A 13,929-nucleotide genomic window follows, 5' to 3' on the forward strand; every position below is an offset into this window, starting at 1 on the left:
GGTTAGATGCTTTTGATTAGATGCTCCTTAAGGGCTTTCACATGGAGCCTCTCTGCTCCATTCAGCAGGAGATCTGTGAGAAATCGGAGCTGAATGGGACAGATGTCAGTTTTTTTTTTACATATGTTCAGTTTCTGTCCAGCGGACACAGGCGGACACGGGAGGACCCATGATAGCTCCATGCAAGCTCATCAGGCTACCTCCTATCTGTCATGTTTAGGTCCAGAAAAACAAGAAATAATGCAACTTTTTCCTTTTTCTGGACCTGGACAGACTCAGAAGCAGGACACAAATCAGAAGACTGAAAATGCACCAGCTTATTATAATGAACGAGATCCTCCCATTCAGAACAATCTGCATAGGACATGGTCAAACAAACAGTTATTTCTTCAGTAGGAATCTGCAACAACAGTTGGTTAAAATTCTTGCAATATACATTGATCAACCAGAGGGGATTGTTTTTGTTTTGTTTTTTTGTAACAAAGGTGGAGTTACTCTTCCACATATATCTAAAGCTAAAACTTTTTTTAGTTTGTATGAGTAACTGGCCATTCAAGCACGGTTCTGTGCATCATTACACTGACGATGACTGGACCATTACATGTGACGGTTATGAGTTTCATGTGGTTAGGTGACTGTCGATGGTGAACCCCACCAGCACTGTCCTGAGGTGCCCCATTCGCCCATTGTGGCTCTAAGGTTGTGACATCATTAGCAGTGGGGCTAGACCTTACTTCAGAGGTACACGATTGGTTCCTGTCTGTAGGGGAGTTTTTAGGGAGGGTAGGCTCAGCTCCCTTGTGGGGGTTGCATCCTCCACCCCGCTAACCTGTATAGGGGTTTGTGGGGGGGGGGCGTGTTAATCTATATGGGTTGGTTTTGGGGAGGGTGGTTTAGGGGAGGTCATATGCTGGGTGGTTAATGGAATTGTCCATCTTAGGGAGGCCATGATGGTGTTTTGCGCTGATTTACTTACGTACAATACATTTTGTTAGGTAACTAATTTTGGGAGTGTTGTATTGTGCGTTTTTTGTTTTCTGTGTTTTGTCACTATAGGGAAGTACCCAGCAAAATTCAGCTTTTGAAGTTGAGAACAAACATGCTGCTTAGCTACTTAGTTAGTTACTTAGCTGCCGTTTTTTGATGAGTTGATACGGTCAACTGTAAAGGGTGGTGTTCCTGCACTCAATGGTTTTCAGAAGCTCAGCTGGTGAAGGAATTAATATGCAACTTGGAAGGGGGTGGGGGGATTTGTACTGGAACTTTTGGTCTGCCAATGCAGTTAACTACTGTAACCAATTAGAAATCATGCTCTCTGATTAAATCATGTATTGCAATGATACTCTAAGTGGTTGAATTGCACAGTATTTTACTATGGCATTTACTATATTACTATAGTGTATGTTGTGGTGAGCTGTGTTGTTAAAGAGGATCATACATGTTTTTTCTTCCGTTGTGGTGTATTACATAGTTACATAGTAGGTGAGGTTGAAAAAAGACACAAGTCCAACCTATGTGTGTGATTTTATGTCAGTATTACATTGTATATCCCTGTATGTTGTGGTCGTTCAGGTGCTTATGTAATAGTTTTCTAAACGATCAATGTGCCCCACTGAAACCACCGCCTGTGGAACGGGATTCCACATCCTTTTAGCACTTCTCTGTCCCCTACTGGCCGTGCATGCATCACACCATGTCGAAGAGTTTGAATGGAGCTCTTGATACTAGAGATCATTTGGAGAAAGCCCCATTTATCCCAACAGTAGCCTATTGCACAAGCAAGGCACTAGGTCACCCCATGACTGTCACATCTAAGTATGTCTGAATTTGGAGATGTAGTGTATGTGCTCAGAAGGGTTGGGGTGGCATAGATATATATGTGCATTTATCAGAGGATAGTGTAATGGGTTTGTACATAATTTATTTCAACTTATTGTGGTCAGGACTAAAAATACAATTGTAAAGTAAATACATAGATATTTTTTTTTTATTCATATTTTCAAATTTTATATATACAGCCTTTAGGCTTTTTAACATTGTCTTGCAAAGTCTTTTGTAAAAGGCCTGGTGTTTACAGAGCTCAAAGCATTGATTCATCCTTCTCACTGCTAAACAGTGATGACCAAAGTTTCCATGAAGAGACAGCTGCCTAAGAGGAGATACTTACAGATGCACTATACAAGCGTATTTAGAAATCACACCGTATGTCTGAGAATTCTTTGTCTTAGGCCCCATACACACGAGAGGATTTATCCGCGGATACGGTCCAGCGGACCGTATCCGCGGAATAAATCCTCTAGAGGATTTCAGCAGATTTCTATGCGATGGCGTGTACACACCATCGCATTGAAATCCGCGCCGAAATCCTCTGGCGATGACGTGTCGTGCCGTCGCCGCGATTATGACGCGGCGACGGGCGCGACGCTGTCATATAAGGAATTCCACGCATGCGTCAAATCATTACGACGCGTGCGGGGAATCCCTTTGGACGGATGGATCCGGTGAGTCTGTACAGACGAGCGGATCCATCCGTGGGATCCGATTCCAGCAGATAGATATTCTGTGCATGTCGACAAATATTTATCTACTGGAATTCGGAAATATCCGCGGATAAATATCCGCCGGAGTGTACACACCATAGAATCTATCCGCTGAAACCCATTCGATGGGATTTATCTGCGGATAGATTCTATCGTGTGTATGGGGCCATACATTAAAGTAGAAGAATGGCCAAAACCTTTCTGGTCATACTTCTCCTGGGGATCACAGGAATGCACGTAGTTCTGCACTCTTGTGACCCAGACTCAGCCAAGAGTGGGCTAAGGCCCACTGGAGGCTGACTTCACAGAGCCGGTGCAATGATGCTCTCTGCACAGCCCGGTGATCCAGTGAGCACTGGAGGGGCAGTGCAAAGAGCTGGTGACTGACAGTTACCAGCTCTCTGCTCACTGAAGACTGAGAACTGAGCAATCAGCAGTCTTTAATCTCTCAGTTCTCAGTGTAGAGCCGGTGGGGGACAGCTGCAGCCATTTAGGTAAGTATGTGTGTGTTTTTTTTGTGAACCCATGCTTCTTTCTTAAATGCATTTTTGTTAAAGAGTTTATACAAATATAGTAGAATCTAAACCAAAACCTTTGTACTTTTTACCTTTATTATTACCTAAAAGTTGAAAAGACTACATATTTTATTTTCTAAGTGATATAAAAGAAAATATAATATATGTATTACCTCAAATACAGTCCATTGTTCTACTATGATTGCATCATTTCCTTTGTTTTTCGACCCTGTTAGTTGGGCAGCTTCATCCTCATAGATGAATAATCCATCCAATGATTTTGGTGACAGGTCTCCTAGAATAAGATGAAAGAACAATTAGCTCTGGGGGGAAACCGCCCAGTTTGTGGATACAGAAGAAGCTTTTCTGTATAACTCACTGCTCAAACCTTCAAGATTAAGAACATCCCCAATCGCCCCTATGTTTTTGACCTACTTTGAAAAACAAAACTCTGGTAAGTTGATTGTAAAGCATTGAGACAAAACTTATTTAGTCCCGGTTCACACTGATCGAGTTCATACCGAATGCGTCAAAACCATACATGGGTCGGAGATTCCTCTACGAATGCGATGCTATAAAAAAAGGCTCTTGTGCGAGTTTACTGCATTGCGTTGCGAATTTAGTCTCCATAGACATCAATGTAAATTGTTCTGGAATAGCATTGATGGTTCACATATGTGCGAATTTCACTACGCGATTCTCCACAAAAACCAGGAAGTCCACAGGAAGTTAACACATTTTATTTTTGTACACTATGATTCCATTGGCTAGAACGTCAATCACATGTCCAATTCGCGTTAAAATTTTGGTAAATTCGCAAAAAAATGGACCAAATTTACAGCGCATCAGTGTGAACCGGGCCTTAGGGATACTTTATTAGGTCAATTATATGAAAATATACGATCTGCCTAACTAAGCATTATTTTCTATATCTATTGTTTCTGACTTTCTGTACTAGCTGTGTGCACTCCCCAGTTATTCATTAAAAAACAAAAAAACTAAAATAAAAAACACATTTACTACACATAGTGATGAATTTGGTGTTTCAGTATACCAGGAATGTACACAAATTAAGGAGCAAACCTAATTACAACAAGAAGGATTCTTATCAGGAAGGAAGCCACTGGTGATTTCTCTTCCTTTGTTTTTCTTCACAGGACTATCAAAAGTCATCAGAAATTAGTATGTTAATGTTGGTAAATTGTATACTTTGACATTTTTATTCTGCTAAAGCATATAGTAGGGCAAAATAAAAAAACATATGCAGTACATCTCTATGAGTGAACAGGGTGTATATATACTGTAGTTGTTTGCTCCATTTAGTGTTCTTTGTATTTTTCCTTTTTTTTGTATTTAAAATAATCAAACCAAACAAAATCAGGTCTAGGATATGTTAAAGGAGCTTCCAACGTATGAGCCATTTAAATACCGTTTGAAAAACACCACAAAACAGCCATGGATATAGACTACTTGTGAGTGGTAAACAAATGAAATAAAATTTGTGGGCACTGCTTAACCGACTCTCCCTTTCCAGGCCCTTTTTCAGTTGTAGTACTGTATAGTTTGCCAGACAATTAATCGGTCATTCAACACTGCACCCAAATAAATATCTATATCCAAATTAATATTCTACACAAGTACTTTTTACATTTGTGATCAACAAGGCTAAAGGTAATCATAGATGCTCATGCTCTGTTAGCCAATGATCGCCTTTGTCTAATGAGGAGATGGTAAAAGATATCTAAAACGATATCTAAACCCAAAAACAAAGGGGCAGATCCACATAAGAATTACGCCGGAGTATCTATTGATACGCCGCGTAATTTCAAAGTTCCCGCGTCGTATCTTTGTTTTGTATCCACAAAACAAGATACACGGCATATGGGATCGATCCGACAGGCGTACGTCTTAGTACACCGTCGGATCTTAGGTGCATTTTTTCGGCGGCCGCTAGGTGGCGTTTCCGTCTAATTCCGCGTCGAGTATGCAAATTAGCTAGTTATGGCGATCCACGAACGTACGTCCGGCCGGCGCATTTTTTTACATTGTTTGCGTTCGGCTTTTTCGGCATATAGTTACCCCTGCTATATGGTGGCGTACTCAATGTTAAGTATGGCCGTCGTTCCCGCCTCGCATTTTGAATTTTTTACGTCGTTTGCGTATAGGGATTTGCGTAGAATGACGTCACTGTCGTAAGCATTGGCTTGTTCCGGTTTAATTTCGAACATGCGCACTGGGATACCCCCACGGACGACGCATGCGCCGTTCAAAAAAAACATTGTTTACGTCGGGTCACGACGTATTTACATAAAACACGCCCCCATCACATCCATTTGAATTCCGCGCCCTTACGCCGCCAAAGATACACTACGCCTCAACTTACGGTGCAAATTCTTTGAGGATTCCAAAAAAAAAAGTAAGTTACGGCGGCGTAGTGTATCTTAGATACGCTACGCCCGACGCAAATATGCGCCGAGGTACGTGAATCTGCCCCAAAATGTCTAAATATTGCTGTTTACCATTTCTTAGATGTTGTCGATTGGATACATTTACTTTTCAGGCTAGGAACATTTGGAACAATGAAACGGGAAAATGTATGGACAGCCGCACTTTATTTAAAAAAAGGATGACACAGTGTCATCCTTTTTTTAAATAAAGACAACCTTAAAAGGTTTTTTGGAGTGCGGCTGTCCATACATTTTCCTGTTTCATTGATTGCCTAGTGCATTGCCAGCACCCTTGCTTTGCTGGGAGGACATTGATCACATAAGCGGAACCACCTGGAGCGGTAACTCCCTTTTAACATTTGGAACAAGTACAGAAAATATCCAATGATCTGCCGGAAATGCAGTAACCTTGTCAGTTCCCGTGAATTAAAATGAGATATCAAACAATGTTATCTTTCCTTCAAGCTATTTTCTGCAAACTTCTAATTCCCCTGCCTTATATGTAACATAGGTAAAGAGAGGAAGACATGTTTGTAGTCCTGCCTTGGGCTAAAACCATGGGCACCCCCATAGATACAGTGGGGGAATGAGTGTAACCCCCCAGGAACAGCAAAGGTGTCCCAGCTGGACTGGCCAAATGTAGATCAGTGTTTGGCCAGCTTTATTCTCACGATTAACAGGTAAAAATAGAGGGGAAAAGGCCTAATAAAGGAAATTAAGGCAGCCACCACATCTAAGGACAGGTAAGGTGTTTATCTTTGGTTTAGATACACTATAAGCAATGAGGATAATCACACCTAGTGAGGAGATGACAAACGTAATCTAAAAAAATAAAACAAAGACATTTGTTCAAGTTCAGTAACCAACAGCAACCTATTAGAATTTATATTTCATTAAAATAAGTTATATATTTGTAAAAAAAAAGTATCAAGGGTGGTATGATTTCTTTGTAATCATTAGTGTGACAAAGGTCCATGTATGTAGAGTATATATGTACTCTACTGTATGAAGCATGATTGTGATCTTACACACTTGAAAATTTCAACAGATTTCTGTTTTGTAAACATTACATTCCCGGCTATCCTGCTAAAGGTTATTGCTGTTAAAGGTGTTGTAAAGGTTTGTTTTTTATTTTCTAAATAGATTCCTTTAAGCTAGTGCATTGTTGGTTCACTTACCTTTTCCTTCCATTTCCCTTCTAAATGTTTTTTTTCTATATTTTCTTTATCTGAATTTCTCACTTTCTGTTCCTCCCCTCAGTAAGCTGTTCTGGCTGACTAAACACCGCTCGGATGATGGTGTCAAGTTTACTGAGGATAAACAGAAAGTGAGAAATTCAGAAATTTAGAAGGGAAATCGAAGGAAAAGGTAAGCAAACCAACAATGCACTAGCTTAAAGGAACCTATTTAGAAAATAAAAAATGAACCTTTACAACCCCTTTAACCCATCACAGATGATTATTTTATGTTATATACAGCTGTGGTTAAAAGTTTTTAGAATGACACAAATATACTGTATTTGCTGGCGTATAAGACTACCTTTTACACTTAAAAAAATGGCCAAAAAGCAGGGGTCGTCTTATACGCCGGGTCAGCTGCTCGGATGCCTGTAATACTGTACGTAGCTTTGGCTACATACAGTATATACCGTTTAGCCAATCCCAGTGAGCGATGTATTCAAATGAAGCCTGCTCGGATTGGAGTAACAACCTCTGCCAATCCGAGCAGGCTACATACAGTACCCTGCCCGGATTGGCTTTGAGAGTCAAAGAGGCGTGGGCTGATGATGTCACAGCTTCTGCCATTCCAAGCAGGCTTTGTATTCATTGATAGAATACATCACTCGCCGTGATTGGCTCCAGCTCCAGCCAGAAGTAAGAAAAATATGGCTCCAGAAGGAAGAAATATGAAGCCTAAGAAGGGTGTGTCTTATGCGGTGAATACAGGCAAAAAATCGTAAAAAAACTGTAAAATTAGGGGGGTCGTCTTATACGCCCGGTCGCCTTATACACCGGCAAATACGGTACATTTTCACAAAGTCTGCTGCCTCTTTTTTTTTTTTATGGCAATTTGCATATACTCCAGAATGTTATGAAGAGTGATCAGATTGAATAGCAATTACTTGCAAAGTCCCTCTTTACCATGAAAATGAACTTAATCCCATAAAAAAAGTTCCACTGCATTTGTGAAGAAGGTTTCAGAGGGCCCTAGAAATTCCAGCAAGCGCCAGGACCGTCTCCTTCAGTTGATTCAGCCACAGGATGGGGGCACCACCAGTGCACAGCTTGCTCAGGAAGGGCAGCAGGCAGGTGTGAGTGTATCTGCACGCACAGTGAGGCAAAGACTTTTGGAGGATGGCCTGGTGTCAAGAAGAGCAGCAAAAAAAGCCATTTCTCTCCAGGAAAGACATCAGGGACAGACTGATATTCTGCAAAAGGTACAGGGGTTGGACTGCTGAGGACTGGGGTAAAGTCATTGCCCCTTTTTGATTGTTTGGGGCATCCAGAAAAAACCTTGTCCGGAGAAGAAAAGATGAGCGCTGCCATCAATGCCAACAGTGTCATGCCATGCCAACAGTAAAGCTTCCTGAGACTATTCATGTGTGGGGTGGCTTCTCAGCCAAGGTAGTAGGCTCACTCACAATTTTGCCTAAGAACACACGAATAATGAATGATACAAAAATATCCTCCAAGAGCAACTTCTCACAACCATCCAAGAACAGTTTGGGGATGAATAATGCCTTTTCCAGCATGATGGAGCACCTTGCCAAATGGCAAAAGTTATAACTAAGTGGCTTGGGGAACAAAACATTGAAATTTTGTGTCCATGGCAAAGAAACTCCCCAGACCTTAATCCCATTGAAAACTTGTGGTCAATCCTCAAGAGGCGAGTGAACAGAAAACCCCACAAATTCTGCCAAACTCCAAGCATTGATTATGCATGAATGGGCAGCCTGTTATCAGTCAGAAAGTGGCCCTGAAGTTGATTGACAGCATTCCAGGGCAAATTTCAGAAGTTTTAAAAAATAAACACTGCACATATTGACTCTTTGCATAAACTTAATGTAATTATCAATCGAAAGCCTTTGACACTTATGAAATACTTGTAATTATACTTCAGTATACCATAGAAACATCTGACAAAAGATCAAAAAAACACTGAAGCAGTAGATGTTCTGAAAATTAATATTTGTGTCATTCTCAAAACTGTTTTCCACGACTGTACAGACTTTGGTGCTGTGGGTCAAAAGAGACTAGAAGTAGCTTTAGCCCCAATTCACACCGGTGTGCAGCTTTAAAATTGCACTACTTTGGAACGATTTCAAAGCTTCACATCAGTGCGAAGTGCTGGCTGGTCGATCGGGATGCCCGGTGGTACGGGAGATCCCGGTAAAGCCATGGAAGGCAGCAGGAGGGGGGACATCTGCTCCTGCTGCTTGTAAAAGCAATTCAGCTAGTTATGATTGCTTTTACAGAGCTGTAATAAACAGTACTGGGATGAGGCCTGCATCTGAAGGCATCATCTCGGTATAACCACTTGAAGTCTAGCGACATACAGGTACAGTGCTGGTCATCATCTGGTTTATAGAAAAGAAAATTAAAGTGTACAGAATTGACCAGGCTAGGAGCATATACTATAAAATATGCCCTCCATACTCTTTTTAACTGCAGGCAAAAATGAATCCTCATAGTTCACAGCAGAAGCACTAAAGTTTTTGCATTCTTAACAGCTCACCCTGCCCCTTCTTAATTCTCTCAGCAGCTCACCCATGCCAGGAATGTCCTCTGCAGTGAGAACTGAGTGATCAAACACAGCTGATCACTCAGTTCTCCCCCTCCACTCTGAGCAGAGAGCAGTGACTGTCAGTCCCAGGGTCTCTGCTCTGCCCCTCCAGTGCTCCCTGGCGCATTGAGCTGTGGAGGGGGCGGGAGGGGCTGGCTCAGGCTCCCAGTGGATCTTTGAGAGGCTGAGCCAGCTGCTGGTCCAAGCATCTAGGTGTATGCCAACCATATGATCAGGATCTTTTCAGAGCCTGGACCGGCGGAGTGACGTCAGCCAACTGCGGACTTTAGCACGCTGATGGCTGAAAACATGTCATAGGAGTTCAGAACGAACTGCACGTATGTGATCTACAGGAGAAGTAAAGCCAAAAAAGTTTTGACTATACTTCTCCTTTAACTTCCTTTATTGCTTGTTACAAATACTTGATTGCCCATATATGCCCAGAGTTACACTTTAAGGTTTTAACAAATAAATTATAGACATAAAAAATAAGAAAGTAAAAGAAAAAACCCTTACCTCGTAATGTTTCCCAGTGAACAAAAGAATCAATTAAAGAAAAGCCTTGCTTATAATAAAATGTTGTCATTTCCAGCCAGTCAGCTTCAAGTGCACTGATTGTTGGGCCTTTTCTACAGATCTTTATAGAGAGGTTGCCTTCAATGTATTTGTAGCAAGCTAGATCATCATTCAAAGCATTAAATACAGCATATAATGTTTTTTCCTAATGAACAAAAGGAAAGGGACATTGAGATTATTTTCATTTATCTATTTTGTATTTTTTTTTTAACTGGTTTTCATTTGACCTTCTAACATATTGCATTTTTTTATGCTAATACACACATGGATTCCCTAACGCCAAAAGTATTTAAGGTGTAACTGATTGGGGAACTAATGCTCAGTTCTTTCCAGATATCCAAGTCCGTGAAAAGGCCCACATCATTTCTCCCATCTCAGAGTCTGGCAATGAAGTTACATGTATAGGGCCATGGTGTGCGACTGAAGATGCTCACAAGAATGTCTTTAGCAAGTCTATGAGAGATTTTCTGCACAGGAATGGGCAGTTATGAGAAATGGAATCTTGATGAAAATGAGGGACAGACCACAGCTTTCCTACTTAGGTAAGTAAATAACTGTAGTTATGTGGAAGTTGGGGCTTACTATTACCCTCAGTAAGCCATGATATGGAACCAAGACAGACATTAGTTTTAGAGATCTGACAGATGGACAGAGTAGCAGGGAAGCACAGGGAAGGTAACCATTGAGGGATGGGGACTGGCCTGTCATGATGGGGACTGGCCTGAATGAGCACAGTAACTAACAAAACACCTTGGGGCCATACTAAATATTTCCCATAAGAAATGATTGGTGATGTAAAATTCCATAGATCACGTGGGGAATGAAGGCTATTGTACCTTTTTCTATGTAATAAAGCAAGTCGCTAGATTATTTTAGCTGTGGCTTGATTGCACAAGTTCTCCCTCACTCTTCTACTTTCTTCTCTGTTATTTCTACTCTTTTTTAGTTATCTTTTCTGCTTCTACATAGTACTTTGCATGTACCTAAGAACTATGGGCCAGATTCAGGTACATTTACGGCGGCGTAACGTATCGCATTTACGTTACACCGCCGCAAGTTTTACGGGCAAGCACTTGCCTGTAAAGTTGCGGCGGGGTAGCGTAAATCCCTCCGGCGCAAGCCCGCCTAATTCAAATGATCCGGGTAGGGGGCGTGGATCATTTAAATTAGGCGCGTTCCTGCGCCGAACGTACTGCGCATGCTCCGTTTTGAAATTTCCCGCCGTGCTTTGCGCGAAATGACGTCGCACCGACGTGATTTTTTGAACGTCGACGTGAGTTACGTCCTTTCCTATTCACGGACGAAGGCACGTACCTTCGTGAATCGCCGGAATAAGCTAATTGGCATACCCGACGCGGAAAACGATGCAAACTCCACCCAGCGGGCGCCGAAGTATTACACCTACGATCCGAAGGCGTACGAAGCCGTACGCCTGTGGGATCGAAGCCAAAAGCCGTCGTATCTTGGTTTGAGGATTCAAGCTAAAGATACAACGCGGCAAATTTGAAAGTACGCCAGAGTATCAGTAGATACTCCGGCGTACTTCTTCTGTGAATCTGGCCCTATATACTTTTCAGCTTGAATAATGGAAAATCACCTATCCATCCATTTATCCGATACATGAAATAATAGTAATTCTTTCTCTACAGTAAAGTTCATAATGTGTTTGATGCAGGTCACCTACGTATATGACACGTTTTAAAAGAGATATTTATTCCCATATTTCTTGTAAACTTTGAAAACCAGTAAGGTTTTTTTGTAACAGATAAACTCTTAAGCAGGAACTCCAGGTACATATTTTAAAATATAGTTGAAAGTACATATACAGTGGAACCTTGGATTACGAGCATTATCCGTTCCAGGAGAATGCTCGTAATCCAAAGTACTTGCATATCAAAGCGAGTTTCCCCATTGAAGTCAATGGAAACAAAAATTATTTGTTATGCATTGACTTCAATGGCATGCAATACCGCGTGCGGCCAGAGGTGGGGGGGGGCGGAGAGCCTCGGAAACAGACGGAAAGGCCCAAGGACAGTTCGACTGACCTCAGCAAACCTCGGAAAGACTCCGTTCACAAACCTTTCCGAGGTTTGCCGAGGTCAGCCGAACTGTCCTCGGGCCTTTCTGTCCATTTCCGAATGGCGCCGTTCGGCTCTGGCACCCCCCACCTCAGGCCAAACGCGGTACTGCACACAGCTTTGGCCTGAATCCTGCTTGTTTTGCGAGACAGCAATGAAAATAATATAAACAATAAAAAAACAAAAAAAAATGTAAAGCTCCCAGTGGACACCCGGTGGGGTGTTTTTACAATGTAAAGTTGGGTGGGGGAGTGCCAGATATAGGATCCGTAAGTGTGGGGGGGGTGGCTTGTGCGCCAGATACAGGATCTGCCCATGTGCCAAATGCTCTAGGTACACCCCTAACAACCAGGACTTATTGATGCAAGAAAATACAATAAACATTTTACACTCTATGCTGTTTAAATTGTGGTTGTGGTAAATGTAATTTTAGCATTGCTCTGATTAGAATAGAGGTAGACTTTACCTTGACTTTTTCTTGATTTATGCAAACTGCCCTCATCAGAAAATACAGAGTCTTGTAAGTGTTCACTCCCTGGATGAATATCTTCATCAATTCCACTTTCCGAGGAATGGCCACTTAAAGTTCCTTCTTTCCGATTTTTATAAACATCATCGGTACCATTTCTGTTCTGCTCTGCGCTTTTTACATCTGCCAAGGTATTTGTGGTCTGATGAAAGTGCTTTGTTAGAAATCCAATAAATCTCATGCCTTTTCGGGATGCTTCATTGACCTACATTAACATATTGTTGGAGAGGTTGATCGTATAAGATCAGTATGGAATTTCAGTTAGAACAAACAGCGCAAAAGCAGATCATGAAGTGCAAAGTAAAAGACAAATACTTAAATTTCTCGCTAAAAAGATTTCAATCTCATTTAAGGCCACATGCTTTGAAAATTAAGGATAATTTATTATGTTGAAAGGATTTAATAGTTTCAATTTAGAAAAAAACACAATTTTACAATTTAGCAATCAATTGGAGGGAATGATGATTTTTGATTGCCAGCTAGGTCTTCTGCATACAGCGTCTCTTTACACGATTAACAGAAAAAGGCCACCGTGTTGTGCAGAAAGCTAGTTTTTAATCACATTAACAAATTGCATCAAAAAAAGTTCTAATTTTTATTTAGTAAATATCTTAATAGCTATATAGTGATGTCTGTAAGTAAATTATATTTTCATGGATGTAGTTTGACAGTCATATGTCAAATGGCCCCACTTATCTCTATGGTAAACACAGGCTACAATGCACAACTGTTAAAGCTGACGTTTAGTGATTTTTTTTTTTTCCAAACAGCACCAGGGATCCTAGAGAGATACCTTTTAAGCACAGAGAATACACCCCTGACATGTCCCCATTTACACAACTCATGAAGAATCAATACAGCAAAAATTATTTGTTAATCCCAAAAAGTTTTCTGTACTTAGACTTGACGAAACATTACTTTTGGTCATTAAACAGTCCTTTTTTTTTTAATTCTTAAGTTATAAATGTTCTTGTTGTTGACAGTGTTTAACCTGTTAAGGACCGCCCCACGCAGATATACTGAGTCAGGGCAGCCGTCCAGCGCCAAATCACGTACCTATACGTGATTTTGTGCACTGGGTCTGGGGCCTATGCTTAGCAGAAACACTAGATCTCCATCTTCCCCTCCAACAGACTGGCGGTCTGCCTTGTTTACATAGGCAGAACACCATTCTGCCTCTCCTGAGAATGATCGTCATGTCCCGGCGGGCATCGCGTCTGCTGGACAAGCTGATTGGCTGATTGGACACAGCAGGAGCCAATCAGCGTGTCCGGCAGACGCGATGTCCGCAGGGACATGCTGATCGTTCTCAGGAGAGGCAGAATGGCGGTCTGCCTATGTAAACAGGGCAGACCGCCAGTCTGAGGGAGGGGAAGATGGAGATCTTGTGTTCCTGCTAGGCAAGAACACGTATCTTTGTCTTCCCCCAGTAAAAGCACCTCCCCCACACAGTTAGAAAGC

At 41.6% G+C, this 13,929-nt stretch overlaps 1 protein-coding gene across 1 annotated transcript in view; it reads right to left on the minus strand.

Annotated features, from left to right (window-relative positions):
* Window positions 1-3,049: 3,049 nt before the first annotated feature.
* RFTN2 (raftlin family member 2) overlaps window positions 3,050-13,929 on the minus strand; it is a 47,100-nt gene continuing 36,220 nt past the window's right edge. The window contains exons 4-6 of the mRNA XM_040357097.1: window positions 12,405-12,673; window positions 9,802-10,004; window positions 3,050-3,350 (exon numbers count right to left, since the gene is read on the minus strand). Coding sequence (XP_040213031.1) covers window positions 3,160-3,350; window positions 9,802-10,004; window positions 12,405-12,673 — 663 coding nt within the window. The 3' untranslated portion in view covers window positions 3,050-3,159. The remainder of the gene's footprint in view (window positions 3,351-9,801; window positions 10,005-12,404; window positions 12,674-13,929) is intronic.

Source organism: Rana temporaria, chromosome 6 (genome assembly GCF_905171775.1).
Source record: "Rana temporaria chromosome 6, aRanTem1.1, whole genome shotgun sequence".
NCBI lineage: Eukaryota > Metazoa > Chordata > Amphibia > Anura > Ranidae > Rana > Rana temporaria.